Source organism: Bolinopsis microptera, chromosome 8 (assembly GCF_026151205.1).
Source record: "Bolinopsis microptera isolate Bmic1 chromosome 8, MBARI_Bmic_1.0, whole genome shotgun sequence".
In the NCBI taxonomy this organism is placed as follows: Eukaryota; Metazoa; Ctenophora; class Tentaculata; order Lobata; family Bolinopsidae; genus Bolinopsis; species Bolinopsis microptera.
The window spans coordinates 8,009,582-8,037,433 of NC_087079.1; the positions used below are offsets into that span (position 1 = coordinate 8,009,582).

At 37.4% G+C, this 27,852-nt stretch overlaps 4 protein-coding genes across 8 annotated transcripts; 2 read left to right on the forward strand and 2 right to left on the reverse strand.

Moving 5' to 3' along the window:
* Positions 1–288: 288 nt before the first annotated feature.
* On the forward strand, positions 289–14,032 carry LOC134819454 (coiled-coil domain-containing protein 12-like). Its single transcript, XM_063829410.1, has 3 exons — positions 289–410; positions 12,485–12,588; positions 13,518–14,032. Exons 1-3 carry the CDS (start codon positions 300–302, stop codon positions 13,675–13,677), a joined length of 375 nt encoding a protein of 124 aa, XP_063685480.1. The 5' UTR covers positions 289–299; the 3' UTR covers positions 13,678–14,032.
* Positions 1,079–4,140, reverse strand: LOC134819425 (uncharacterized). 2 transcript variants are annotated; one of them, XM_063829372.1, is made up of 3 exons: positions 4,086–4,140; positions 1,910–3,119; positions 1,431–1,574 (listed from the first exon to the last, which is right to left on the reverse strand). In XM_063829372.1, the coding sequence occupies exons 2-3, from the start codon at positions 3,103–3,105 to the stop codon at positions 1,508–1,510; spliced, it is 1,263 nt and encodes a 420-aa protein (XP_063685442.1). In that variant the 5' UTR covers positions 3,106–3,119; positions 4,086–4,140; the 3' UTR covers positions 1,431–1,507. The 2 variants fall into 2 exon arrangements, with proteins under 2 accessions (XP_063685441.1, XP_063685442.1); XM_063829371.1 differs by having other exon boundaries at positions 1,079–3,119.
* Positions 14,033–15,425: 1,393 nt separating the features above from the next.
* On the forward strand, positions 15,426–18,714 carry LOC134820127 (uncharacterized). The gene is made up of 6 exons (XM_063830349.1): positions 15,426–15,497; positions 15,746–15,834; positions 15,968–16,164; positions 17,938–17,980; positions 18,154–18,283; positions 18,515–18,714. Exons 1-6 carry the CDS (start codon positions 15,458–15,460, stop codon positions 18,712–18,714), a joined length of 699 nt encoding a protein of 232 aa, XP_063686419.1. The 5' UTR covers positions 15,426–15,457.
* Positions 18,715–20,632: 1,918 nt separating this feature from the next.
* On the reverse strand, positions 20,633–27,266 carry LOC134819707 (cell cycle control protein 50A-like). 4 transcript variants are annotated; one of them, XM_063829794.1, is made up of 11 exons: positions 26,697–27,266; positions 26,359–26,492; positions 25,981–26,123; positions 25,692–25,747; positions 25,332–25,436; positions 24,151–24,312; positions 22,917–23,047; positions 22,499–22,638; positions 22,166–22,270; positions 21,765–21,848; positions 21,291–21,379 (listed from the first exon to the last, which is right to left on the reverse strand). In XM_063829794.1, exons 1-10 carry the CDS (start codon positions 26,734–26,736, stop codon positions 21,803–21,805), a joined length of 1,062 nt encoding a protein of 353 aa, XP_063685864.1. In that variant the 5' UTR covers positions 26,737–27,266; the 3' UTR covers positions 21,291–21,379; positions 21,765–21,802. The 4 variants fall into 4 exon arrangements, with proteins under 4 accessions (XP_063685867.1, XP_063685866.1, XP_063685864.1 ...); XM_063829795.1 differs by having other exon boundaries at positions 21,308–21,364; XM_063829797.1 differs by lacking the exon at positions 21,765–21,848 and having other exon boundaries at positions 20,633–21,364.
* Between the last annotated feature and the right edge of the window lie 586 nt (positions 27,267–27,852).

Here is a 27,852-nt window from a genome sequence, read left to right on the forward strand (position 1 = left end):
TACAGAATGTTTATGAGGTATGGATGGAACCAGGAACAGGAATATTATAGTTCTTCCTCATAATTTATATCATGGTCAATGGTCAATGGAATACTTATTCGTACCAGGGCAATTCTGTCAAAAACTGCCCTGTGAATTGTGACAGCTACAAATGAATTTTATTCAATTATTGGTAACCGCTAGAAACCGATCACTTTCTCTTTCACCTTCACTTTCTCTCTCAAAACAAATAATTCATAACGTGCTCCACCTCACAAACGATAACACTCAACAATAACATGTAATTATAATAGGTAACAATGACAGCCACAGTGGATGAGACAGCCAGTATGGACAGTGAAGAGGTTCCCAGGAAGAGACTAAAGTTCAGGTGCTACAAACCTCACGATAACCAACTTCAGGGTAAACAGGTAAATTTCAGGTGCTACAAACCTCACGATAACCAACTCCAGGGTAAACAGGTAAAGTTCAGGTGCTACAAACCTCACGATAACCAACTTCAGGGTAAACAGGTAAATTTCAGGTGCTACAAACCTCACGATAACCAACTTCAGGGTAAACAGGTAAATTTCAGGTGCTACAAACCTCACGATAACCAACTTCAGGGTAAACAGGTATAGTTCAGGTGCTACAAACCTCACGATAACCAACTTCAGGGTAAACAGGTAAAGTTCAGGTGCTACAAACCTCACGATAACCAACTTCAGGGTAAACAGGTACTTCATAAGATAAATTCTGACATTTGAAATATACCCAAAGAAGATGTGCATTTCAGTCATTCAAGTGAGACTTAGTTGTACTAATTTGGGCTAATCTATTTAAATTTTGTATATTCTGTAAATTCATTATTATGTGCATCATTATTAGAATTCCAGATATCTAGTCCTTGAAATTGCAACAAAAGAATAATATAATGAGTGTTCATACTTTCATATATAATAATGCTAAAATACGTATGATAAAACTCCTTGGGAATTCAATACGTGTTATGCAATGTAAAAATATTATTTTACTGTCGACTACCTTATATTATTTTATAAATCACAATCTAATATAAAGCAAGAATAAAACGATGAATGATAGAATAAAAAATAAAAAAGCTTTTTTAACACAATTCATCATGAAAAGATGTAACCTTTGTAACCAAACTGTCAAACTGTGTATCTAACTATAAACAATCGTAGTCCAAATAGTTATAACTTGAATTCTACTTTATAATAATCAAGTTGCTAGAATTAAAAAATGTTATACGATTTTAAAAAAAGGTCTGATTTAAAATAATATATTATTAACAAAAAATTATGCTCTGTAACATTTTACATTGTACCCGAAAAATCAGTGTCTATTCTCTCCCGTTTTGCTGAGATAGATGTTTATTGTGACATTTTGGATTGTACAGTCCTTAAACAGCCCCATACACTTATCAACATGTCCAGGAATATCCACGTTGACATTCCTCAAATCATCATTACTTATGATGTTGCTTCGACTTTGATCATGATTCCTGTCAGCATTCACTTTGCGTTCCTGGTTGGAATCTGTAACGTTCTTCCGATCGTTCACGTCTTGTTCTCCTGCCAAGGGGTCAACTGTGTTAGCATGTTGGGATTGTGTGAAGTCACGTGGGGTATTCATAACGTCAATCTGAGGGGTGGTTATGACTTCGTGTGATGTAGTTATGACGTCACGTGGAGTGGAAACGACGTCAACAAGTGGATAAACAGAAGCAATAGCGTAGCTCTGTGAAGGAGTGGTGACGACACGTGGAGTAAAAGTAACCACACGTGCATTGTTATCAAGATTTAAAGAAGATGGGCCGAAAGATAAGAGTGGTAGCGCCAGGTTCTCGGGAGGTAATGCATTGTCAGAATTGGGCAGTAATATAGTTTCATCCAGTGGTTGACTCGACCTCAAACGTTTGGAAGTGAAGGTAGAAGTGGGAGGAGAAGTTATCAGGTGAGTATTCAGTGTGACACGTGGCAATGTTTCCTCTACAAACTCCCTCTTAATCCCCGAACACTTCAGCTCCACAGACTGCTTCGGGTTGGGTATATCACGTGATGAAGTAGCCAAGTGTTCTATATTATAGTTCTCCCAGTTCAACAAGTCCCTATCAAGTGAGTGACTAGAGTAGTTCCCCTCGTAGTTAGCCAGCTGACACACAGTCTTTACAGTGGTACGGAGCAGGTTCTGCCCGACTGGTTGTCCACTGTACCACACTTTATTCTTATCGCTACTCTTCCAGCTAGCTCTCATCCACAGTTCCAGGCAATCAGAAGGCAGTTTAGAAAGGTAGAGTTCGAGGAGTCTTCCAAAAGAGCGGGGATTTTTCCGATCTGACTCCATGCACCGAATAGCTGCTCGTTCGGACCTGCAACCTCTATTATCATCGTTTGGATAGTAAGTTGTAACAATGTTGTTTGATTCCGGATCAGAAGTAACAACAATGTTCTGTGTTGTTAGTGAGCGGAGCTGTACAGCTGAAGTCAGCCCTGTTACGGTGACAAAGAGGAAGTAGACCGCGTGGAAGAGAGACGAGGGATCTGACTCACCTAACAAACCCTTGTCCCACAAATTGTCCCACTGTTTCCGACTCAGTTTGGTACCTGGAACTGTGCAAACTTGAGCTTGTCTTACCTGGAGTATCCTCATAACCTCCTGCAGATTGAACTTTAAATCTGCCATTCCCGGATCATCCAGTATGTTTAAACGTGGCCTGTCCTTCTTGATATGGCGAGCTAGCCCGCACATCATCGCATACAAGTTCTGGTGTTTGTAGTCACGACCGTCCTTCTGTTTGCACTCCCTAACAAACTGAGATAACCAAAAGTTCAGTTCCTCCTTGCTGCTCTGTGTTAGATCAGGAATCTTATTGGTGTCAGTTTCTCTGGAGTGTCTCCAACTGTTGAATGTGTTCAGTGCCCACTGGGTTGTTTTCTCGGTGTTACTGTTTGCGGTTCTTGTTACTGGAGATATTGGTAAAACATGTGGTCTCGTTATTCCATCTTTACATGTTATTAAACCAACTCTCTTCTCCAACCCCTCCTCTTCTTGTCGCCTCCCTTCTCCAAGTGACAAGTGAACTTCTTGAGTCTCCTGTGTCATACTCAGCAGGGTTCCTGAAAACGTTTAGGATGGAATTGTCTGCGTACAAAGGATATGGATTAGGAACCGACCGGTCCGTGGTTTTTGCTGCCCGGCCGGATATATCCGACCTCTGATTTAAGGTCAGATAATTTTACATTTTCCCCAAAAGTTTTCAAATCTCTGAATTCAAATCTCTGAATTCAAATCTCTGAATTCAAATCTCTGAATTCAAATCTCTGAATTCAAATGACGATCCTATACGAACTTGATGTCTATTAGTTCCTTAGTTTTTCACTTATCTAATTCTTTTCAAAATTACAAGTTTGTCTTCAGCTGACCTCAGACAAGATTGTAGTTAGCGCAATAGGAGACTATCCGGAGGTACAAGACGCCGTCCCTCGTACAGTCCTACTCCGTTTTATAATGTAATTATGTAAATCACGCACGACTGGGACCCAAATACCGGTCTAGAGATTTGGCTACTGAACCGGAAACGGTCGGATATCTATTTTCCTGTTTTACAGACCGGCAAAGTTCCCTGAAAAGGTTTTAAATTTCGACCGCTTGCGCTGAAATTTGAATTCAGAGATTTGGATAAATTTTTTTAAATGTATCCTGAAAGTTTTTAAATTTCCGATATCGTGCACCTCAGCTTATGCCATTGGAACATGTGATCCTATATATGCTAAGGACCAGACAAGTAGCCTTTTTACCCAGCATTTTTTTTGTTTTCAGGTCTCGAGATCTGACTGGTCGGTTCTTAATATTATGGATTGTGAAAACACAAAATTGGATGGCAAAATGATTGTTGCAAAAGACAAAGATTATATAAAGATAGCTTTAAATTGCCACGTGCGAGTAGACGTGCCATCCATTATAATAGTTAATAGTTAGTAATAATTATCCATTATCCAATCGTAAAACATTCGCACAAATCCACATGCAAGTTCAAAATATGTTTAAACAGTAGCATATTATTCCCATGGTTTACCGCTTACATCAATAATTATCAATTAGGTTTCCAAGAAAATTATCCCGTCTGGAAGTATAACTATTTGGGAAGAAAATTATGTATTGCTGATTGGAAATGAGGCAAACACAAACTTAAGAATGTAAAATAAAACTTAAGTACATGTAAAATAGTGGCAAAACAAAGCAACAACAAATTAAATATAACCTATGTAACACATATTATACACGTAGTATAATTATGCCTACAAATAACGGAGTTATGATATATACCACGGCACCAACCGACAGGAACCAATAACTATATAATATGCGAACATGATTAATAAACAAATTGATAACTATAAATAATCAGCTTCATGATACATATTGACAATGAGTATAATACAGCACAATACCTAATACCTATAAATATATATAAGCTGCTGCGGCAAACACTACAATACGCTAGAGTGCAATAACACAAGGGCTCTGCGAGGTGGCAGCTCCCGCTCACAGTCTCACACACCCGCTCACTGTGTATACAAACACTATAACATTATTATAGGGGGTATTATATATCACTATCGCATAAAATACCACTCCACCTGCCAACCGGATTCTCCACTTTTTCCGCCTGACTTTTCTCGGCCGATCAGAGGGGAGGGTTCAGTCACGTGACCGGGCTGGCGTCCAATCTAATTCAGTTATTCCAGGCCTCGTGTTATTACACTGCTATGTTTGGGAGCTCTTTATGCAAAGTAATGTTGAGATTTGCAGGTTATGATATATAATAACATTACGGATAATAATATACAGAAATCGTGTAGTATATTGGTATCTTATGCTACCTTTTAGGTAGAGCAAATAATTGTGGCATATTATAGCCTTTAAATTGTGGGCGCTGATCTCTTAATATAAGTTAATGTGTAAGGTTTATTGTTCTCATTTTTAGGGGCGCACTTTTTCTGTGAGGGTACGGATTATGTGTAATTACTAACTCTGTCACAGAACTCGTCTTGAAAAGTACACTTTGCTGGCCAACCTCTAAATAAAAATTCTTGAAACGATGCCAGCAACTTCACGAAAAGTTCAGTGAATATTATTTACAGATCATCTCGGGGGCCTGATTGTCTAATTTTAGTGTCCAAGAATGAATTGTGAATTAGATGAAAATACTTCACTCGATCAACTCATCAGCCGAAACACTCTGTGTCGCTGGTTAATTTAATTTTTGTTATTCCTCACTGTGAATATGATGCTGTATGAAGTACATAATATGTAAGATATTATCTTAATATGCGAGGTATTATCTTAATATGTAAGATATTATCTTAATATGTAAGATATTATCTTAATATGTAAGATATTATCTTAGTATGTAATATGATATAATATTAATAAGTACTAAGATATTATCTTCCTCTCAGTAGTACAGTAGTACAGTTGTTCCATCAACAATATTTTGTTTTTTAATTAATCAGTCTTCACTCTTCAGCCAGAGGCAAAATATAAATGTGATGGGTGCGGATTCGCACTATTGACCTAACAGCGCACTTTCTCGCACTATCGGCCGTTATTCGTTCTATCAGATTTGTGTACTTGGTATCACTATGTACAATAACAAAAGATCGACATGCCCGTAATTAATAACTATTGTTAGGATCAAACGTTTTTCTTAACGTAGCATCGAAAACATCGGAAAGTGAAATGTCTTCTAAAAATCAGGAAAAACGTTTACTTCTATTATTTTTATCAGTAGCAAGTTGGTAATGCATTGAAATGAAATGATGAGGTATTTATATCCCGCTCATATGATTAACCAACAACACAAGGAAGGTGGTTAACCATGTCAGAGCGGCTGACTGTGAGTGATGTGAGCAAATGTGTAAAAATGTAAGGCTAAGACAAAATTAAAACATCTTTTATTTTAAACCACACTAAACTAAAAAGAAGCAAAGACCATACAATAAATGTAGGTATAATAAAGGTTCAATTTGGTTTGGACACATAGTAAGACAGCACAAATATAGGTGAATTCTTCGTATATTTACATCACTAGCCTATAAAAATAAAATTAGGTTAGACTAATGAAAGCAATTTAAAAGTTAACAACTTGAAAATTCAAAACAGATTTTAATCTGAAACTTTACTAAAGAGCTCAATGTGCTAGGTAGAATGGACAACAGTTTATTCAGCGAGTCACTACAATCCTATTTAACCCAAAAATATTAGTTCTAAATTTTGAAATAAGAATGCTCTCTTCTCTATCAAGTTCTGTTGGTCGGACTTTTCTTACTACACCTAATTTAAAAACTCCCATAGTGAAATCAGATTTATGCGCTAGAAAACAATGCATGGAAAGTGCCGACTTCTCAAATGACAATTCATTATCAATTTTAAACTTGTTTCTGTGTCCATTCATTCTGATATGAAATGGAGAAACCGTTTGGCCGAAATAGGTATCGTCTTTTAGGCTCTGGGGAAGTTTATTACAAATTTGGCATTGGGCGACATAAATTATATTGCTGTCCTTACATGTCAACCGGAAATCCAGAGTTAAATCCAAACCATTGACAGTGATGACTTCGTTGGAGTTGAACAGTTGGGGACAGGTTGCACAGCCTCTCCCGCCACAGTTTTGGCTGACGGTGATAGAATCCGTTTCGGAGCACGAACTGAGTTTTCTATTGCGCACTACTGTGTTGCCTATAGATGGCTGTTTACGTAGTGCAAACAATATCTGTACGTCTCCGCATAATTGTTTGATGTCCTCACTAGTAGAGTGTACCAACTTCCTAAGTTCAGTGACCTCTTTGAAAAATTTCACTGAAAAGACAACTTTGTCAGTGATTGGCTTCTTATCTTCCCTCTCATACAATTCGTGTTCTATTGACCTCAAGACTGCTTCAGGCTCTGTTTCCATTAAGGTCTCCTCCTTGTGTCCACTTTTCATTAGGTCTTCTTTAAGTTCCTCCAGGTCCTCCACACATGTGTGATCCTGCGAATTTCGCTTGATCACTCGGATCATCTGTGAGAATACTACTGATTTAAAGACGTGGTTTGGGTGGAAACTATCAGTATTAAGGTAAAGCCTGGCATCAGTCTCTTTCTTAAATAGTCTGTAGTCGATGTTGTTGTTCTCCCCCAGGGAGAGTTCTACATCCAAGTAGTTAACTGATTTGCCAAACTGACAATCACCGAACTGAATTCCAAATCGTTTTGCGGCTTCATTTAGTTTCGACACAAAAAGATCAAATTGCCTCCTGGAGCCCTTCCAAATTCCAAAGACATCGTCGATGAAGCGTCGCCAGAATAAAATAAGACTCCATAGCTGTATCATTTCAGAACAGATATTGATGAATAGCACCCAATGAAGCATGATATCAGCGACTTGACGCGAAATACAATTTCCAGTTGGAATACCCTTTTTGCCTGTGTACACATTTTCTTGAAAAGTGACAAAGGAGTTTGTGAAGATAATCTCCGTGAATGTTTTCAGAATAGCCTTTCGCTTATCAATCATAGCACTACCGTTCAGGGCATGTTCCAATGCAGACATAGCTATTTCAGGTTTTATGCTTGGATACAGACTGATCACGTCTAAAGTAAACAAGTTGATGGTGCTATATTTTGACATGTCTGCAGATTCATTAAGGTTTTTTATGTTACTAAGAAGGTCTGGTGTATCCAGGAGAAACTCCTGTTGGCAATAAATCCTACTTACCTCTGTTAGGTATGGGCTAACCCACTTTTCTAGCCTGTAAAGGGGGCCTTCCTTAGTGGCATGGACAAGCCTGGTAGGGGGAACTATTTTCTCCTCAATCTGTTGTGGACTTAATTTATGCAGCTTAAATAGAGGGTACACATAAGGGACTACTGGTTTGAATACATGTGCATGCATTTGGTTATTATTTTCATTAAGTCCAGTAATGAGTTTCTTGTCTTTTTCTGTGATTTTCCCCTCTGATAAAGCCAGAAGAACTGCATCCTTAACGTTATTCTTCACATCTGTCATTTTCTCCTCAACTGACATTTGGGAATGAGCAAAGTTCTCTCTATCTCCTAAGTTCCTTTGAACACATTCCACAGCTTCCTTATAGTCAAGAATCAAGGTCGATCCTCCTTTGTCAGCTTTGGTGACAAAGATGTTCTCATCTTCTATATTTTTCAAAATCCATCTCTTCCCTCTCCTCTCTGCTGGTGTCAGGTTAGACTTTGGGTCAGCAGGCATGAAGCTGTTTACGAAACCCATCAGTTTTGTTTTTATTTCATCAAAGAGCGGGTTGCTGTACTCAGGATGCCTTCTTGAAGGTATCCTTAAGCCAGGATGTTCGTCTTCGTTGAAACTATTGTTCTCAGTTGGGTTATCATGAAAGAACGCCTTCCATGAAACTTTACGTAAGAACTCTTTGGTGTCATACTGAAGGTCTTCCTTACTTGCCTTTTTACTTTCCACAAAGTTCAAGCCTTTGGCCAGATACAAAAATGCTATATCGGGGACTTCTACATGGGACAGATTTCTCACAACTGTGGACGATAACTCCTTGACTCTCTGTGCCAACCATAACTTTTTCCGGTTCTGCTTGTTTTTCTGGTAGCGTTTGCGCCCGGCCTTCTTCTTTTCGGCAGATGCTTTTCTCCACTTCTTGCGTTTGGAATTTGAAGAAGGAGGGTTGGCTTCTGTTCCCTGTTTGTTGAGATGAAACTGAATTTTCTTTTGGTGGGTTTTCCTGATGCGCTCACGAGCCTTTTCAGCCTTGTTTTGAAGGGATTGCAAAGTTGGTCCGGAATCTTCAACAAGTTTAAGCAGTTTGCTAAACTGTTGGCCCAGCTTAACAATATCTCGATTAGCCTCGACAACTGAACACTCCTTGAGAATGCGGAATCTTGCATCCTTTAAAATGGCTGTCTTCTTCAACTCCAAGTCCCTATAACTAAACTGTTTACCAATGGCAGGCTTAACACTCGACAAAATTTTCGATCCCAATAACTCCCTGCTATCCATAATACCCAGAATCAGGTGCAGCTGCATCTCTCTTTTGATAAGTTTTTCATTAATCGCATGTAACCTAATTTTGAAATCATCTGTATCACTTGGCTCCATATAATAAAGGTTAGTACAGTGACATAGAAAGGTAGAGATCTTAGACATAGATACTATAAAAACTCGATGAAAAGCAAAAGAAAGTGAATCTTGGCGAATGAATAACTTGTCAAGCTGGATCACAATCCCTCAACAGATTGAAATTGAGGCACTTTAGGTTATACGCATGTGTTTTTTATGTTTATACACCCAACACATTGCCATAGTGTGTTAAATTGTTACGTTATTATATTGAATATAACCTATAATAGCCTCAATTGTGCTGCTCCTTAGCAGCTAGCCCTATACCAGTCATGAGTCATCCTGCCCATATAATAGGTGGGAATCCTGCCCATATAATTAAAGAGCCTTCTATGAGGATAATTGTATACATCTTGTTTTGTCTGGAATCTTAGTATTACCGTAGACAATAAACTTGTATACTACGCTGTTGACTAATCCAACCTGTGAGTACTAATCCTGTACCTGGCATAAGTCCCGCTCACATTGGGACGTCCGCTAAGTTTCTCCATGTAATCTCCCTGTAATCCGACTTCTATGACCCTAAATATTTGAATAACACTATTTACTCCGGTACACTTTTTCACCAGTGGGGCATTTCTCGGAATCACGCCCTTTTTGTCCGCACCCATATCACGACCCTCACTATAAATTATCTCAGCTTCTGATCGAGATACAGAACTTAGCCATGAACCAAAATGTGCCTAAGATGCATGTTTATATTAGTGCTATGAACATAATATTTAAGGCCTAAGAGACTTTGTTTTTGAGAAATCGCCAAAAATCCGATTATACTATATTAGCAGTCTCGCTGGTCGTGATGATACCATGTTACGTGGAAATGAAGATCGGCGGAAGAGTAAGATTCTTGGTTCATTGTTGTGTAGTGAATGTGATATAGCTGCTCGATGCATTGTTGGGAACAATGCCTTCTATAAGTTCTATCTGGTCTCAGCAGAATATCTCCGTTACCAGAAAGATAGCAGTATACGAAGCCCAAATTGTATCAATCATCATGTTTAATTGCAGTAGTTGGTGTCCTACTGCAAAGTCACTAGAAAAATTAGACATTTGCGTTAAAGTTTGCTGTCACAACAAACTGTAAAGGGCGCGTCAGTGCGCATCGTAAGAATTTGTCCAAGATTATTGTGAATGATAAATGATTTGACCCGTAGAGGTTTAAAATTTAACTCTTTGAAATTGAATGATCTTAAGAAACTTAAGATATTAGCCGATGATCCCACATCCAGAAACACGCCATCTTGCCAGGCAAGCAGGCAGCCTGGGAGGAAATATTTTTTCCCGATCCATGACTCAAAAGTGCCGAAGGCACAAAAGAGTCAAGGACAAGGGTTAGCGATCGACGTTTTTTTTGTATATGGTAGCTTTGCGACCGTGTGTGCGAGTGTGCGACCGAACGTGCCTGCGATCGAGCACTGTTATCGCCCACGTGACTTCCTGCGCAAAGTTATTTTGCGTGACAATCTGAATTATATAATTGTTGGCGCGCGGCGCTGAACCAACCAAGTACATTATTAATTTCATCATGTACGTATCCCACTAGGCACTAATTAATAGCATATTATTATTATTTTGAGTTAGTATTACTATTTTGCACAGTTCCGTGTCAGGTTGCATAAACAATAAACATATGGTTACATAGAAGTATACATGATACACGATTTTCAAATTCAATATAGAATTATATTAACTGGGCGGCGCTCGGCAGTCGGCATGTCACTTCGCCATATTTGCATGTTTATATAAACAGTAAAGACTGGGCCGTCCCCAGGTTGTATGGAATATGATAAATACGCCATCACGGATCGGGAAATTGAGCGGCCATCCACAAAAGAAAAGCGGCTGCATTTCTTGTTTGGGAGGAAAAAACGGGTGGAAAAAGAGGAAATTTTTGAGAAGTTACTCCTAAATTTCGAAATATTTTTTTGGAATAAAGACAAATTAATTGAGGAAATTTTTGAAGAAAATTTTTCGATTGTATAAAATTCAAAGAGGAACATCCTGTCAGTTTTGGAACACAGTGAAATATTCTGATTGGAGAATGCAGATTGCTGTTGTGAAGTTACCAAATTTACGTGAGTACTTGATTCTTTTCAATCCCAATTTATTACTGTCCTACAAATTTCTTTAATGCCAAATGTCGTCTAAAACACCCTATTTCGCAAAAATTTTCCGGGGGCTGGACCCCGCTGGGGGCTGTGCCCCCAGACCCCTGCCACAGCTTGCTCGCTTCCCTCGCTGCGCAGCTGGATTGGACACATCGACTCGCTTCGCTCGCAAACAGCCCCCCAAAGAAAAATCCTGGCTACGTCCCTGCTCGTGAATTGGTCCAGTGTTTAAAATTTGCGAGCGAAACGAGCGGGCCACAGAAAAGAAGGCAAACTTGCAAGCGAAGCGAACGGGCCACAGAATTTAGAAAAAACGCATCTGGGAGGAAATATAAAACTTTCTGGATGTGGGCCGATGATAGAGTTGCTTGGAGAAACAAATTTTACTCTAGCTGTCTTGATCTGTACTGATCACCATTTTAGGATGTCTTGATTTCCTTTAGGGGTTTTGAATATTTTAATGGTGTAAACAGTTTCTTAATAATAGCAGTCTCGCGAGTAACAATTATAACACTTATTTCAATATATCTCAGCTTCTGATTGGAGCTAAGCGCTCATCTTGGGTTTTAAAATGGTCAGAATCGTCATATTGAGTGGGGTAGGGGATGGTTTTAAAGTCTTCAGACTTCAGGTTGTTGAGTTGTTTTTACGCTCTCGCGAGTAGCGATAGATGCACTTAACTCAAGATATCTCAGCTTCTGGTATGAGTTAAACGCTCATCTTGAGCATTGAAATGGTCAGAATTATCACATTGAGTGGGGTAGAGCATGGTTTCAAAGTCTTCAGACTTCAGGTTGTTGAATTAGTAGCTGAGATGATTTATAGTGGTGGTCGTGATATGGGTGCGGTCAAAAAGGGCGTGATTCCGAGAAATGCCCCACTGGTGAATAAGTGTACCCGAGTAAATACTAGTGTTATTTAAATATTTAGGGTCATATAAGTCGGATTACATGGAGAAACTTAGCGGACGTCCCAATATGGGTGGGACTTTTGCCAGGTACAGGATTATACCAAGAGGCTGCAGATTTGCAGCCTCTTGGTACTTTCGGCTTTGAGAAACATCTTCTGATCCTAACAAGGTTGTAAGCAAACATGAACAGTTCTCTTACTCAACCTAGGAAAGGGCTGTTGCTGGACACAAATAAGTCCCCTAAGTCTCAACTTTTTAGTTAGTTATTGTTTAAAAACACACCAAAACCTGTCACACTTTCAGTTGGAACAAGTTGAAGCTACATCAATAGTCAGTACAGTAACAGGTATACTGGACAAGGCGACAGCACAGTCTACAGAGGTGGATCTCAACACACTTGCTCCCAGGTAACGGGGGTTATTTGCTCCCAGGTAACCGGGGTTATTTGCTCCCAGATAACCGGGGTTATTTGCTTCCCAGGTAACCGGGGTTATTTGCTCCCAGGTAACCGGGGTTATTTGCCCCCAGGTAACCGGGGTTATTTGCTCCCAGGTAACCGGGGTTATTTGCTCCCAGGTAACCGGGGTTATTTGCTCTTTGTATTATTTGAGGGTGTTAAAGGCCAAGGGTCACTATTGATCTTACTATACTTCGCTTATAAATTAATAACTAGTCTCAGTGCGGTTAATTTGTTACGTAGCAGTTATAAAACTGCATGGTTGTTCCTTATCTGCATTCTGCTCATCAACCGTTTATTTGAGACGGTTCACATATTCCGGTAAAATGTATCCTTACTCGTTTAACATTTAATTCACGATATACAGGGTTTAAAATTCACGATATACAAGGTGTCCCAAAATAACAGTTTTATAACGTTATTTGTGACATCGGCTGTAGAGAATGACCTCCGGAGTCCGTGTAAGGATTTCCAGGCCTCTAGTTCATTTGAGTAGGGTATAATGGCAGCCTCATGAAAATCTTTCACAAATTTTCCAACCTCTCATTCATTTTCATCCTCTCTGCTTGTTCTGGGTGATGAAAATCATGAGATGCTGGAACCTCACAGGAGTCGTGTAATTAGTAGTTGGTTGAGGGAGTCATGTGCTGATTGAGTAACTGACGATTTGTTAGCATGCTGAGTAACGATCATCTAGTTATTCAATGAGGTGATAAACTGATCCCACAAGCTCACTAGATCAGCTGTTTACAGGATGGATCATATGATTGTCACGCAGCTAATGAATGAGTTAGAGCCTTAAAATTTTTGGAGTTGATTCAGTTTTAGATTTTGAGCATTTGGGACACCCTGTATAACCTAGAAATTAAACTTCTGCAGGAAAGCTAACTGGGATTTGAAGAGAGATGTGGAGAAGAAATTATCAAAATTAGAACGAAGAACAAAACGAGCGATGGCAGAGATGATACGGGAGAAGTTGAAAGCTGAGCGGGACATCATAGCTGGGGCAGGACAAGACGAGGGAAACGATAGCGACTGATGTGGACTCCTTGTTTTATTTACGTGAGAACGACTCAAGATAAAAATGTTACTGCTCAACTTTTGAGTTGAATATAACATGGATATTATACTGCGGATTATGCCTATTTTTACTTTTTATGTTAACCGTATTTACGCAAGTTGTCATGAATTCGAGATTATGAGGCGACTAAAGAAGATACATTTTTTAATCGAACATGACTTTATTTCTACTGTGAAGGTATAAAATGTACCTGTTTGAACAAAGTTACCTGGAAATGAGCGAAGCTGTAATTTCTATTTTTATCTTATTATATATTATTATCATCTTATTTGTTAAATTAAATTAACTCACCCAATACAAACTTGTACTAAAATGTTGCTTTTATTTATTTTGAATACCAACAATAATACAAATAAAATTGAAATACTAAAAAACGGAGTTGACCGCACTCCTGAATCAACAGCAGTGAGACCTCCAGTTCTGTTAGAACCTCACACTCGGTAAGATCTAGCAGAGCTAAGAGGCTGGCACGAAGAGCAAGTTTTTTACGCCTTTACTCCCCTCACTGTGGCACAAACACGACTTGTTGCTTGGCCGTTGATAAAATCTTGTTAAAAACCAAGTAGTGGTGGTTGAAATCGTAGTCCAAACTCAAAGATTTTATGGTAGTCACTGGATTCATAGTCCTTAGACATCTTGAAGTTATAAATCCTTCGTCCAATTTCCAGAAGACTGCTGTTCCAGCCCCCATAATAACTAGTAACTACTCCTAACAGCACTATTCCCATCAGAAGGAGAATTCATGTGCTTTCCATGAGGTTGATTCCTTGGTCGAGATTTCTTTGTATTTCATACAACACATTACACAAATGAAGAAATGATGACTGTTGTAAAGCGCTAATGATAAGAAATCACTGTAATAATTTCAGGTAACGGTGTAACCTGAAATCTATGATCGCTAATTTTTTAGGGCGAAGGATCAAAGATGGCAGACTTGAGACTATATTACTGTATTAGCGACCAGTGGCAAGACACGTGTCGTCGAGAGATTTGAAGAATTGATGTCGTTTTTGGAAAACGCGCTTTAATAATTCATTGGAATTGTTGCGCATCACGACTATATATTCCCAAAACATATCCTCTAGAATTTACAAACTTCCGATGTGATGACGCGACGCACCATTGTTTGACATTGTCAATCGGGGAAATTTGGTCAAAAATTTGGCATTCACTTTTAGAGACGAGATAATTTTGCTCTCTAAGTAGTGAGTAATGATATGTTACCTGTGCTAATAATTTTGCAGGACTACTCGTTGATCCCCTCCTGTTTCCATATCAAACACACCAGCATATAATTCTCTGATAAAATCAGAGATAATTGAAAATCATACATTATTGACTATTGAGTCTATTCGATAAGCCTGGCCAGAAAGCACTATTTATATCGGATGTATTTAGAGAATAGATTTTATCACACAGAATTGATAAAATCCCATTATTTTCGTTCTGTAAATGGCTAATTTCGCAGATTTTAGTTCTGCAAAGGACAGCAGAGCTCTTTGTGAATCAGAATAATCTGTCGAAGAAGACCCGAGCTGTCTCTCACCTCAGTTACCAAGAAGATCACACGTTATATCAGGATCAAGGATGTGTTCTGCAGGTCAGAGAAATTGCTAAGATAACATGTGAATATTGCACCTCAAGCGGAAGAAAAACATCAACTGCCCTTTGCAATTGATTGCTAGCTTGTTCGTTTGTCTGTTGTTGCAGTGTATTGTATTTTCGGTTGTGTATAAAAATGTTGCGAATTTTACTGCTTTTTATACCTCTACTACAAGGTAAGTTTGGGGATGGTTGAAATCCTGATGTTAAACACCATGGTGACCAATCGCCATAATAGTGTATGGTGTATTGTAGAATACTGGTCTTCTGAAAAGTTGCTACTAAATTAAATGTTCTACCGTCAGCTTAGCAACTACTAGTACTACCTATGAAATAATTAGCATCTATCTTTAACTCATTAACGATATTTTACTTTTTATAATTAGAATGTATGTAATTGTATGAGCACCATTTTCATCTTCAGGTGTTGTAGGAGAAGTGGCTTGTACTGATCAGGTGGTGACAGATATTAAATTACAGACTGAGGCCGCTCAAGATGAATATGATTCTGAGGTAACCGTTTTTTAATCGTATTTATTTTTCCCGATATTATGGAACACGTAACTCACTAGATTGTCAGATGTCTCATTGTTCTCCATATCTATAATTATACCAGTCACACTAACAGCTATAATGTTACTTGCAGACTGAGTTGAAAACTTTAATGGAGATTGAACCAGAAGCTTCCAGGCAAACAGTTTTAGGCTATTCTATGATCAACATAAACCCTCCAAACTACAGTGAAGTCAAGTATAGTCCTTGTCTTACAGTTGATAAGAATGATGTGGCTGGGCATAAAGTTGTCATCTTGGCTCAGCCGTATCCTCTTGGGGAAGGATTCTGGTGAGTTCTGTCGCCACAGCAACCATCTTCTTTGGTTAAAGATTTTATTACTGTGACAAAGATGTACTTAGGCCATTAACTACTATGTGGTATTATTTTCGTCAGTCCCAATGTGATTGTGAGCGTAAAGTGGGGTCAATACGCGTACTATAACCCAGACATAAACCTATTCCATTGATTGAACCAATTCTGTAGGTGACCATGATTACTGATAGTGATTAATGTAACGGGGGGAATGCAACGTCAATTAATGTCAGTATTCCATAAAAACCCCAAACTGACATTGACATTAATTGACATTAATTGACATTAATTGACATTAATTGACATTAATTGACATTAATATGTCTTGAAATTTGAGATTATCATTATTCGATAAATATTCAAGATATTCACGTATGTAAGTTAGACCGGTTAAAAAAAAACAAAATGTCCTTGAATAATTATGAGTATGTTCTTATCTGTTGATCCTTAGGTTCAAAGACCACCAAAAAAAATTTCAGCTTCCAACTCTTCCATCTTCGGTCCCCACCGGCCACGCCCATATTTTATTGGTTTCTTATACAGGTAAAATATTTAGAATCGGCTTTTTTAGTATGAAGGAGTAATGTTAGCTGTTTAAGATTCGTTATTCAAATATAAATGTCATGAAGGCATTTCGTTTGATGTGGGTTTTAAGTTCTGATGATGTTGAGAACCACGCCCTTGGATGGCCACGCCCATTTAAGAAAATTAAATTTCGGGAAACCGTATTATTTTAGTTTTATTGTTTAATGATCTGAATTTTTTCACATTTCACATTTCCATATTGATTGAAATAAATTTTCGTGCACATACAGAATGAATGGTTAATAATTTAATATATATGTAGACCAAGGTCTGTGCACGGGATGCTTCCTGGAAGAATCCAGTTCTTTTAGCGGGGCACCCTACCTAAAGCCAAATCGGGATATAATAATCATATTCCTAAGAAATAATCAGAAATCGAATACCAATCAAATAATATGATATATAGGAATAGTAACCATATTTGCTATGCAAAATGCCCCAACCACATAGTGTAAATTTATATAGAATTCAAATTCCATATCATCATTAAACCTCAATAGTCAATATAATAGCCCAAGCAAAATTAAATAACTTCTTATATACCTTACTGTCATACTACAAATTAATTAAACATTTGAAATCTGTTAACCAGAGAATAAATTTCTAAACCTAATGCAAGTGAAATAATTAAGATACAATAATGAATGCCTAATGTGAGTATCATCTGTCAATGTCCTTGTAAAACAGTCTGTACAAGAGATATGAGTAACTAATATAGAAGAAAACAGGAAGTTGTCGTCTGTTGAAAAATAAATAAAATATCTAGAATATAAATTAGAATATAAAATAACATTCAGTCAATGTGTCGTCAATAAACTGTACAATTATCAAATGTTAAAACTGGGTGATACAGTCACCAAAAATAAATACTAAGTATGATAAGTTAATAAATTAAATGTGGTCTATAAAACTATATGTGATAGTAGTGAATAAATTGATGATATAAACGTTCTAAAGTGCTAACAATATGGTAGAACTACATAATCTCTGGTCGAAAAATATCGTGTCAATTAATGTCAGTATTCCAAAATTTTGCAAAACTGACATTGACATTAATTGACATTAATTGACATTAATTGACATTAATTGACATTAATTGACATTAATTGACATTAATTGACGTTGCATTCCCCCCAATGTAACCGGGAAAATCATTATTTTCAGTGTTGACTCTGACATGGATGGATTCGCAAGGCAATGCAATGTTGTAAGTTTTAATTATCTGTACGACTGGTCTAATGCATAAAGGGGTCGTTCACATATTTGCATATTACGTAATCACTTTTTGGACAATTTTTAAGTCCCCTCCCCCCTTCCAACTCCGTAATCAGTCACTGAACACTTTGTAGTACACAAAACCATATCTCTCATAATTCGTAGAACGAGTTCAAGTGGTGTAACGACGTGGTTGATGGAGCTCAGTTCCAGTTCTCTTGCTACCAACAGTCCTGTGAGAAATCATCTATCAACATTCTCGTTAAAATGGTCGTCAGTGAATCCAACGAAGGCGGTTCGTGCTGGCTATAATTATTTTCATTGCGAGCCTGAAAACTTAAGTTTCTCGCTATATATGTAGTTATTCATTCCACATGCGTTTATTGACTCAACTGATAATACCAAATATTAGCATATATTTCGACGTGCGATACAAATACAATCCCCGATACAATTTACAATTACAAATGCATCTAAACTTTACTAATACCACATATTCTTATTTCTAAAATTCCCTATATTTCAGGTGAAGTAGAATATTGGTGTGACTCCACAAATGACACCTACCCCTCCTCACTAATCAGAACCAAACCCAATGTCGCTCCCGACTACGAAGGGCAGGACCCGTCTCAAAACAAAGAGGCAAAAGAGGACAGTTCCGCTTTCAACAACACTGCCCAACTTTTTATCCTCTGTGTTGCCTTCTTTATTCCTTGTTTCTTCTAATTTCAACAGAGACCAGTTATTACAATTACATGACAAATAGACTTGTAACCATTTGCATTTGTTGCACTGCCACTACACATTACAAGTTATGATAATACAAGATTTTCCTAATTTTGCTGAACTTTGTTATTACTCGTGACTCGGCTTTTATTTAATCGTTTCTGATCAAATTAGAATTGTCGAGTAGATTTGATGTGTTCCCTGTCTAGATAATAATAATATATATTATTACAAAAATTGTGTCAATATACTGTTTTCTTTCTTATCCCTAATAAACAATTTAGTACGAATTACCATAAAACAAGCTTGCATTAGGGCATGGATAATGTTAGCTATTTAAATACAGCCATGGTTAACGTTACGACAAGGCCGAGTAAACACAATAGCTTTTAATAATGCTACGATTTGACAGAGTCTGGTTTTCAAGAAATAATTTACGGGCGGGACTGTCCAGCCATCGAATCACATCATACTACAATTACTGTTTTTGCTAGAGTAATAAGTTTCGGTGTTATGTTGTCTGTGGCTCCAGGATCGGTCTTACTGGGCGGCGCTCAGCCTTTCATTCCGCGCCGAATCTATCTATGTCTATGAACATTAGACTGGGGTCCCCAGGTAAGATCAGTCCGGATATTTAATCCGGGCCGCCCAGATTAAATATCTCAGTGATTAACATATTGTGTTCGAAATATTGTTCATGGTAGCAGAAGTCAGTGATTTCGGAGGGTCGTTTTAGCCCTTTTTGGAAACTTGACAGGTGCCAAGGTAAAGTGCTAGGTAGAGAAACACAGCCTTGCTGAATAGAAGGTATATTATAGTACAACATACCTACCTTACTCGGGATTATTACGACGGGTTTATTAAAGACCGGTTAAAATATGGTTCGGGAAAAATATGGCGAAATTGCTCAAAACCCACCACATTTTCCCGGTCGCCATTTTACTTGTCATACGTTGTATGACCCGCCGCGCACGAAGTGCGCGGCTCCCCCTGTAGCGTCGAAGACGCTACACCATAGTGAAACGACCGTGGGGGTCGCAACGTGATACAACATTTTACCGGTGTCCAACCTTTCAATTTTAGATTCAAAAATTTTGTCTCAGATGTAAATTTCCTTATTAGAGATAAGCAAGTTTATAAATTTTCGCATTGCTCAAACTTGTGAAACAAGTCGAATTATCAATAATTGTTGAAAGTAGACAGAAATAATGTGAAATAATATGACTCGTGGTTAATCAAACTAGATGGAAAATAATTTTTACATTAGAAGCGTAACAATTTGTAGAAAATCTTCGAAAGAATGCATCATTCACATTGTTTAGAATTATGAATAAATGACTGATGAAACTGATTCATGTTATTGACAGTTTTAATTAATTCAAGTTTTAATTTAACTGTTACTTTTACTTTGAGTCCTATTTCATTATGTAGAGATAGTCAATACCTAAGAAATTAAAAATTGGCCTATTTAAATCAACTGTGACAATAAGGATATATGACAATAAGGATATATGAAAAGAATTGGGCAAAAAGGTGAATTTTTTTAAATTTTAGCCAAATGAAGTCCCATTCCCAATAGTCTTCTTTAGTGAATATAAGACAACGATTAAGATATGAGCACCCATACCCCTTGGGAACCCTAAAAGCTGAGACGGCGGGTTTATTAACGACCGGTGATAATGCGGTTCGGGAAAAATATAGCGAAATTACCCTAAACCCGCCACTTTATACCGGTCCCGAGTAAAGTAGTCGATCTGCGCGTCCACCGCCGTAGAATTTAATTTGTTTTTAAAAAGTACGTGCGCGCTAAAAATTTAGCTTTGATTACAAATTTGGTCAATGTTTGCTAGTCATTTTGCGTAATAGATGTATTGGGCGATGTGTTTCAGTAGGGGATTGTAAAAGTAGATGAGAGGGATATCATCGAATTAATTCTTTTGAAACAACATCATTAAACAAAAATCACGATATCTAAAATATATCAATGTCGCGGCTTTTTTCACGAAGGTCTTAATTGCCACAATATCGTTTCATTTGTTTTATCTTTTCTCAGAATGTTTCCTACGGACGCAAAACACAAAAGCGTTTGTCACATTTAAAAAAAAGAAGAGATAGCTATTTACTAAACGAGCATATAGCAGATGATCACATGAATCTGACCAAAAGCCAAAAGGGCAATATTGTGGCAATTATCAGGTCTTCACTGAAAGTCAAATAATATTTAAATTCTGATAGCCAATAAATAAATTAAGTCATGTTCCTGAAATAATTCTGAACTAAATTTCTCCTTCAAAAAATTGTTGCATCAACATAAACGGTAAAATAACTAAAATGACAGCAATTTTCACAAGAGCTATTTGAAATACAAGTTGATGGATCGATAGCATAATATTACAGAAATATAAGTTCGTATGTACAGTTATTAAATATGGTTAATTGTAACAAAAATAATGGTTCCATTAAACCAAGCTATTTGCATATTCACACCGGTCACTAAAATCAGCTACATATAAATGGCGTCCAAGTTTCAATAATATTTCTTGTCTCAAGAGGTAACAAGCATCTAACTCAAAAAATAATCGTGTTTCATTCTATGGAGGAGATGTTCTTCCTTTGCATCTACTTTTGCAGGATTCCCTTTTATCACTGGCTGAAGAATGTGTGCCTGCATAAAATTAAATTACAATATTTTGCTAGTACAAGATGGAACTACTCTCGATGTAACGTCTATGCCGATTATTTTCAGTACTGTAGAAACCGCTTCTATTGGAATCTTAAGCACTACTCGAGAGGTAATTCTATTTTATATTTAAAGGAATACACGAGTTAAGTTAGTGAAAGTTTGAGTCAAGAGAATTGGCAATAAAAAATACTTTCCCAGAAAATTTTATAGCTTTACAAAAAAGTTAATTAGGGTCTCCACCACGGACGGCTGTGGTGAATGAATAAGGTGTCATGTGACTTGTAAAGTGTCATGTGACTTGTGAACAAGTGTTGTGATTGGCTAGTGTAAGGGTAGTGTTAGGGTGGTGAAAAGTGAAGGTAGTTACTTTGAACGTCTAGTGAAGGAGGTGCTATGAGGGAGGTGCTATGAAATTGGTGTGAAGTCGATCTTGATCTTGGGGTGGGGAATACTGTGAAAAATTTGGGTTAAAGTATCAATGTAGCCGTGTGGTAGTAAATATTAGAGATTACTTAGAATGTCTTTGTTGCAGTTTAATTTCAATATAAATTCCTTACTTAGAGGTCTATAACTTCAAGACAAAAGCATATCCACATAGCAGGGACAGAAGGAAATCGCGACATGTGCGGAATCCCGATTTTTCCATTCTTTGCGACAAATTTTATGTATAGTCTTATGTTTAGTCTGTTGAAAATCGCGGTATCGCGATTTTTGGGCAAAATAATCGCGATTTTCTTGCCACATAGGTTATGAAGTGGTAGAACTTACATGTCTTTCTTTGCGATGAAAGCGAAAGCAGTAGCCAGCACCAAGAGAAGAGATCCAACCACCAAATACACAATTCCTATCATCAGATTCTTAGCTCCGAAAATACTGAGGATATTAAACAATATAAGTTTTTATCTTCATCCGAGCTTGGTAGGCTTATCAAATTGGTAAATTATTTTGGGCATTTTACCACCGAACTTGATCCAGATTCCAGCGGTAAAACATGCACAACAATTTCGAAGAACAGGTAATATGTCACAATATGTGGCGACACCGAGGCCAGGGACATTAAAAACCGCAGAAGAAAAGGTAGACTAAATAATAGGTAAATACCTGGTGGTTGACAGGACGAAGAACTTCTTGCTGTGGTAATAGAGAACAGGGTATCTGTAGTTCACTTTCAGTCTGTAACTCCCACTCTCTAGACCGTTGCTTAGTTCAGGGTTCAGTTCCATTGTGATTCGAGAGTACAACTGGAACGTTCTACTGTTATTTCAGAATATACACAGTATAAAGATGACTGAAGTAAATAAATTGTAGCATTTGCTAACACGCTTCGACATGGAATACCAGAAATAATATTTATATATTATCTATTTCAAGATACAGATAAGCTTAACTCATTCAAGCTCAACCTTTATCATTACAGTTTAACAACATTAAGATCCTACAAAGAGCTCCCCTTGAACGAATTATATCATTCGTTCCCCAGAGTTCAATTATTTCTAATACCAGATATTTGAAGGTTCACCTTTCTGAAGGTAGGGAAAGCAGCAACCCTCATCCACACAATAAAGGGCTCGTTGAGGAAGGCGTTGTTAGAAGGGTTACCAGGATCCAACTCGTAGGGCGCCTTCGACCAGGACGGCGGCTTTACTGTTCCTGCAAATAATTTCAGGTAATTAAATCTAGGTGGTTATCACGCAATTTGAACACTAAACATAATATAAATTTTTAAGTTATAATCTCACAATTCAGAAGAATCTGCTAGGTTCAACAAAGCTGATGAAATATATTTCGCAGATTTTTCCACAGAATAATTCATCATAATATGGTTCATCTGAATACTTAAATATTTTTATGGCACATTAATTATACAGTTAATAACAGTGCAGTTTGGCACAGAATAAACGGCACGTGTTTTTTGACGTGTGTGTGCAAAATTCTCATGTTGTTAATCCCTAGCACTGATCTAGGTGTCTAGTATATACTCTAGAGGTCTAGGTGTAAAATAAACCTAATAAAAGATTAGCAAATGAAGCAACTAATGAACTCCGTCCTTTAAAAATATAATCTTGTCTAGACGAATCTAGAACCATCATCACGTACGTGGATAGGGTCATTACTCATTTTCTAGTTTAATTTGTAGTCCTTACAAGAATTATTATTTTTTGCTATTCTATTTTTCCGTAATTGTAAACCAATTGTAAAATTCGTGTATTTTTGGGTATTTCATTGTGATGATCGACATGGTCTTGAGCCCATAAATTATAACTTTATTGTTTACCTGTTTAAATTTAAATTGTATTTTGATAATTGCAACTTACCCTTTGTTAAAGTTTAAATTAGGACAGTAAGAACGAGTCATAAAAACTTAGGCTGACAGAAAATTCAGACGTATTTATCATTCTGACATTCTACAGAGTACTTTTCAAGTCCCCGTACACGGTTGATTGAGTAACATTGTGTATGGGATTGAAAAAATAAATACAAAAATTAACTTAACACTTACATAGCGCTTCTTTAATTTGATTAAGAAAAGCATATCTTATTATATTAACGACAGCCATAAACTTATTCATTCAATCGTGACTTTGCATAATACACTTTAATATAAACGGCTATTAAAAGAAAGGTAAAATTCTTTTAATTATATGTTTTACTGATCTCCGTTGTAGACTTATCATATCAAGGATGTTTATTGTTAACAACTTCAGATTTGTTATTAAAGTTCGATAATAATAATAATAGCAATCCCCACATACCATTGAAGGAGGCAACAAGGTCGTTTCCTGCAGGATTCTTGAACTTGTTCCCATGATCGGACTCCCAAGCAATACCCTCCTGGGTGAAGTTTATCTTCTTGTTTACATCTAGTATACTCCCGTTCTTGTGTGTCTGCGACAACCATTCCAGGTCGAATGTATCTGAAGATAAGATTGTTTTTTTCCAGATTTTAAGAAAAATGGTTACCACCCCCGGAATGTAGCGGTATTATTCGAACTAAATGGCTTACAAGTACATGATATGACTCTTTAGAGAACACACTACAAATTCCACAGATGACGTAATCATGACGTGCCATTATCGTGTGTACAGTACAACATCACGTGCAAGGACACGTGCAAGGACACGTGCAGGGACACGTGCAGGGACACGTGCACATGGAGAATTGGCCACATAGTACACTCGATAGTAAATACAGAAGATTAGTTACAGAGTGATTATCTAAAGGCATAATTAGGGCAGTGTAAATTACGGAAATGAGTAACAAGTACTTTGACCAGTGTATAGTATAGTGTACACATTTCATATTATATTATATATAGAGTAGCTTTTGTTATAGTAATTATTTTAGTTAGAACAATATGAAGTAGAATTTAGTATGAACTTGAGATAGAATACAATGTACTGAGTACTGACACATACAACTGTATGTATTTATTGTACAATGTATACACTATACACTATACACTGACGCATTATACTTAGTGTGCGCTGAGAAAGGCTAGCAGGAAATCGCCGTTACGTGGCCATTTTGGACTAATAACAGTTTAGTTTTAAAATATTTCGCAACCACAAGTCATGCAAACGTCTTGAAGAGGCGGAAACATCCAATGTGAGACCTCTAGCTTGAGTCTTATTACCAGTGTTTCAGAAATCAAATTAAAACCTAAGATAATCTGCATCATAGGCCAGTGCCGTGCTAACAATAGTAATAATAATGGATATGAATTGGGGGTTTTACAGGCTGTTGATATGAGCAACAGTGAGTCAGTGAGGTCCTTGTTACGAGGAAATGTATAATGGACTAAGTATGTCTGTATAGTATACAGTGTATAGCAGCAGACAATATGATATAATACGATAGAGATTAGAGATGTAACCAATTGAGTGATTACATTGAGTAAAGTCAGTAAAGTCAGTAAACTACGAGTAAACTGACCGTTGAACATGCTATTAGCGATGAGACCGCAAGGGGCGAACACTTTTTTTGAGTCCAGGTCACTCTCATACGGTTCACAGTTGTCATCAGGATTCAGAGGATTACCTGAAGAGTTAATTATAAGTTAATTAACTCAGTAATTAGTTCGATCACTTATCAATTGCATTTAATTAATGGTTTTTACAGCACATCAGAATAATTGAAGAGATGTTACTGAGGCTAAGATCCTACATACACTGACAAAACTGTCCGCTCTTGCAACAGTGTTTTAATCCTACACTTGATACCTGAGACGCCTATTCATAATGAGAAATGGTCGAAAATTAGTTGAAATTCAACAGTACAATCTTAAATACTCACCCCTGAGTTGGTAATCTGACCGAGAAGTAGCGTACTTTCTGTGGTTCTGGTAGAACCTGGGTACAAGGGAGCGTTCGCGTTAGTTAGTCTGACGTTTAACACTGATTTATTAAAACTGGGGTAAGATTGCAAATTTAGGTTGGCTGGTGGGTGGCGGCCACAGACCTATAATTCCCTCCTATTAAACAAATTATACACTGAAAATCATACACTGAAATTAAATGCTTCACAAGCATTTAATTTAGGTTAATCTAATGAAATGTTGTTAATAATAATAAAAAAGACTGACCGTTCGAGGCCGTAGTACATCATGACCTGACTGCCACTGAACTTGGTATCCAGGTTAAAGTCTACAGTACAATAACAATCCTCCGTGTAGGACTTAGTTTCACAGCCATTACACTCTGAGTAGTCTAGTCTCATTTCTTTTACCTGATCAGGTGTGCTTGTTAGAATGTTTGTTAAGTAATCGATAATGTAGTAAAGTGCCAAACATCGGAAACCGGCCGATATACTACATGTCACCTTATTTTACTCATACGGTGTGAAATATACATCTGTTCTAGAGACGTAACAGTTTATTTTCCACGAGATAAATTGTTATCAATAATAATACATGTATAATAAAAGAAAACATTGTAAGTGCAATTGGTGAAATAATACTAACAGATCCTGCAGTAGTAATGAGCAGAAGGCCGATAGGGACGAGGAAAATACCCAAAACTCCAAATACAGGCACTGTACTGTGAATGTTTATAATAGGTTTCCAGGCCGGCAGTCTTTGTTGGTAAAAGGCGCCATCTGAAAGGAGTAGTTTCTTGTAATCCGGTTTATAATTGTTTCGAAATATGTGATAATATCTCGTTAAAAATAAGAAGTTTCTGGATTCTTACCAACATAAGGGACTGATAAAAGTAGTGGTAATTGGTTATAATAATAGAATGTAATGTGATTATTATGTTATAATTGACCCTCACTGATCCCCCCGGCCCCTCGCTGACTCACCGTCAGGTCTCTTAGATACGACCTCCTCTCTTTCCAACATTAGAAGTTATAAGGTAGACGACAGAGAGGAGATTATATAGATGGCAGGTCACTGAGGACTCTTCCTTCAATCACGACATCTTGATGAGAATTAAGTAAACTTAGATTGTTAAACTTATACTTCAATCTAAGTGTGGAGCGTCAGTCTGTCTCAAATACATTGAATCATTTGAATAAAGTGAGCCTTCCATAGCAGCTGAGATTGCCTGGTGACCTGGAGGTGCCTGTTGAATTTACCACATTTAAAATTTGTCACACAATGAAACAGCATAAATAATCTAGATAAAAAACAAATAGATTTAAAAACAAAAACAAAAATGAATCAGATTTCTTCATCTCTATCTCAGCTTCTGGAATCCAATAGCTTTTGAGTATTGTTGGAAACACTGTCTGCACATGTCAAGACTGTACTTTCTGATCAGACCATGATGGTTGGCACAAACTCGGCACTTCCTGGAGCCTGGTCCGTATTTCCTGGGGTGAGAGTACCATACGTTGTCGTGACCCATTTTGAGAGTTGGAGGACTTGCTAGAGATAAATATTTATTAAGTTATAAGATAATGATTAATGAGATAATAACAGGTATTGCATTGTGTGATTGAGTATTAGCTATACTGTTATTATAAATTAATATAATTGTTCATTCCTTTTGAAAGGTTATTTTAATTAGAATGTCAGGATAGTTAGAGAAGGCACCATATGCTATGTAATAAGGCTATGTAATAAGGCAATGAAAATGAGAAAGCCAAGATTTGATTATTTAGAACAGCTGCATCCTCTAACAATCTATCTAGAACTTTCAATATTTAGTGCACGGGTCACTACCAAATTTCCAATTAGATTTCTGGCTGACTAAGAGCCTTGATGGCTGCAGTATATATGTGCTTCACAACTGGCAGGTGGCAAAATGCAAACCGTGTCCGTGGCCATCACATAAAGTCACGAACGATCTCTGCACGTACCCACTCATCTCAAAATGCCTTGGACATATATAAACAGACAGTCCAGCTTCAGTTTTCGATTCTCTAGGGGATTGTGCAGACCAAGACTCCCAGAGTTTGCAGCCCCTTTATCTGTGCTAATTAGGGGTTGTACCCTTCTGCCCCTGAGTCCAGT

Coding starts and splice junctions, on each gene's coding strand:
- LOC134819454 (XM_063829410.1), top strand. CDS start 300: ATGACAGCCACAGTGGATGAGACAGCCAGTATGGACAGTGAAGAGGTT. Junction 411..12,484: donor ACCAACTTCAGGGTAAACAG/GTAAATTTCAGG, acceptor TCACACTTTCAG/TTGGAACAAGTTGAAGCTAC. Junction 12,589..13,517: donor CTCAACACACTTGCTCCCAG/GTAACGGGGGTT, acceptor AAACTTCTGCAG/GAAAGCTAACTGGGATTTGA.
- LOC134819425 (XM_063829371.1), bottom strand. CDS start 3,105: ATGACACAGGAGACTCAAGAAGTTCACTTGTCACTTGGAGAAGGGAGG.
- LOC134820127 (XM_063830349.1), top strand. CDS start 15,458: ATGTTGCGAATTTTACTGCTTTTTATACCTCTACTACAAG. Junction 15,835..15,967: donor AAGATGAATATGATTCTGAG/GTAACCGTTTTT, acceptor TGTTACTTGCAG/ACTGAGTTGAAAACTTTAAT. Junction 17,981..18,153: donor TCGCAAGGCAATGCAATGTT/GTAAGTTTTAAT, acceptor CATAATTCGTAG/AACGAGTTCAAGTGGTGTAA.
- LOC134819707 (XM_063829794.1), bottom strand. CDS start 26,736: ATGTTGGAAAGAGAGGAGGTCGTATCTAAGAGACCTGACG. Junction 25,437..25,691: donor GTCAGATTACCAACTCAGGG/GTGAGTATTTAA, acceptor TTAACTCTTCAG/GTAATCCTCTGAATCCTGAT. Junction 22,639..22,916: donor CTTTCCCTACCTTCAGAAAG/GTGAACCTTCAA, acceptor AGAACGTTCCAG/TTGTACTCTCGAATCACAAT.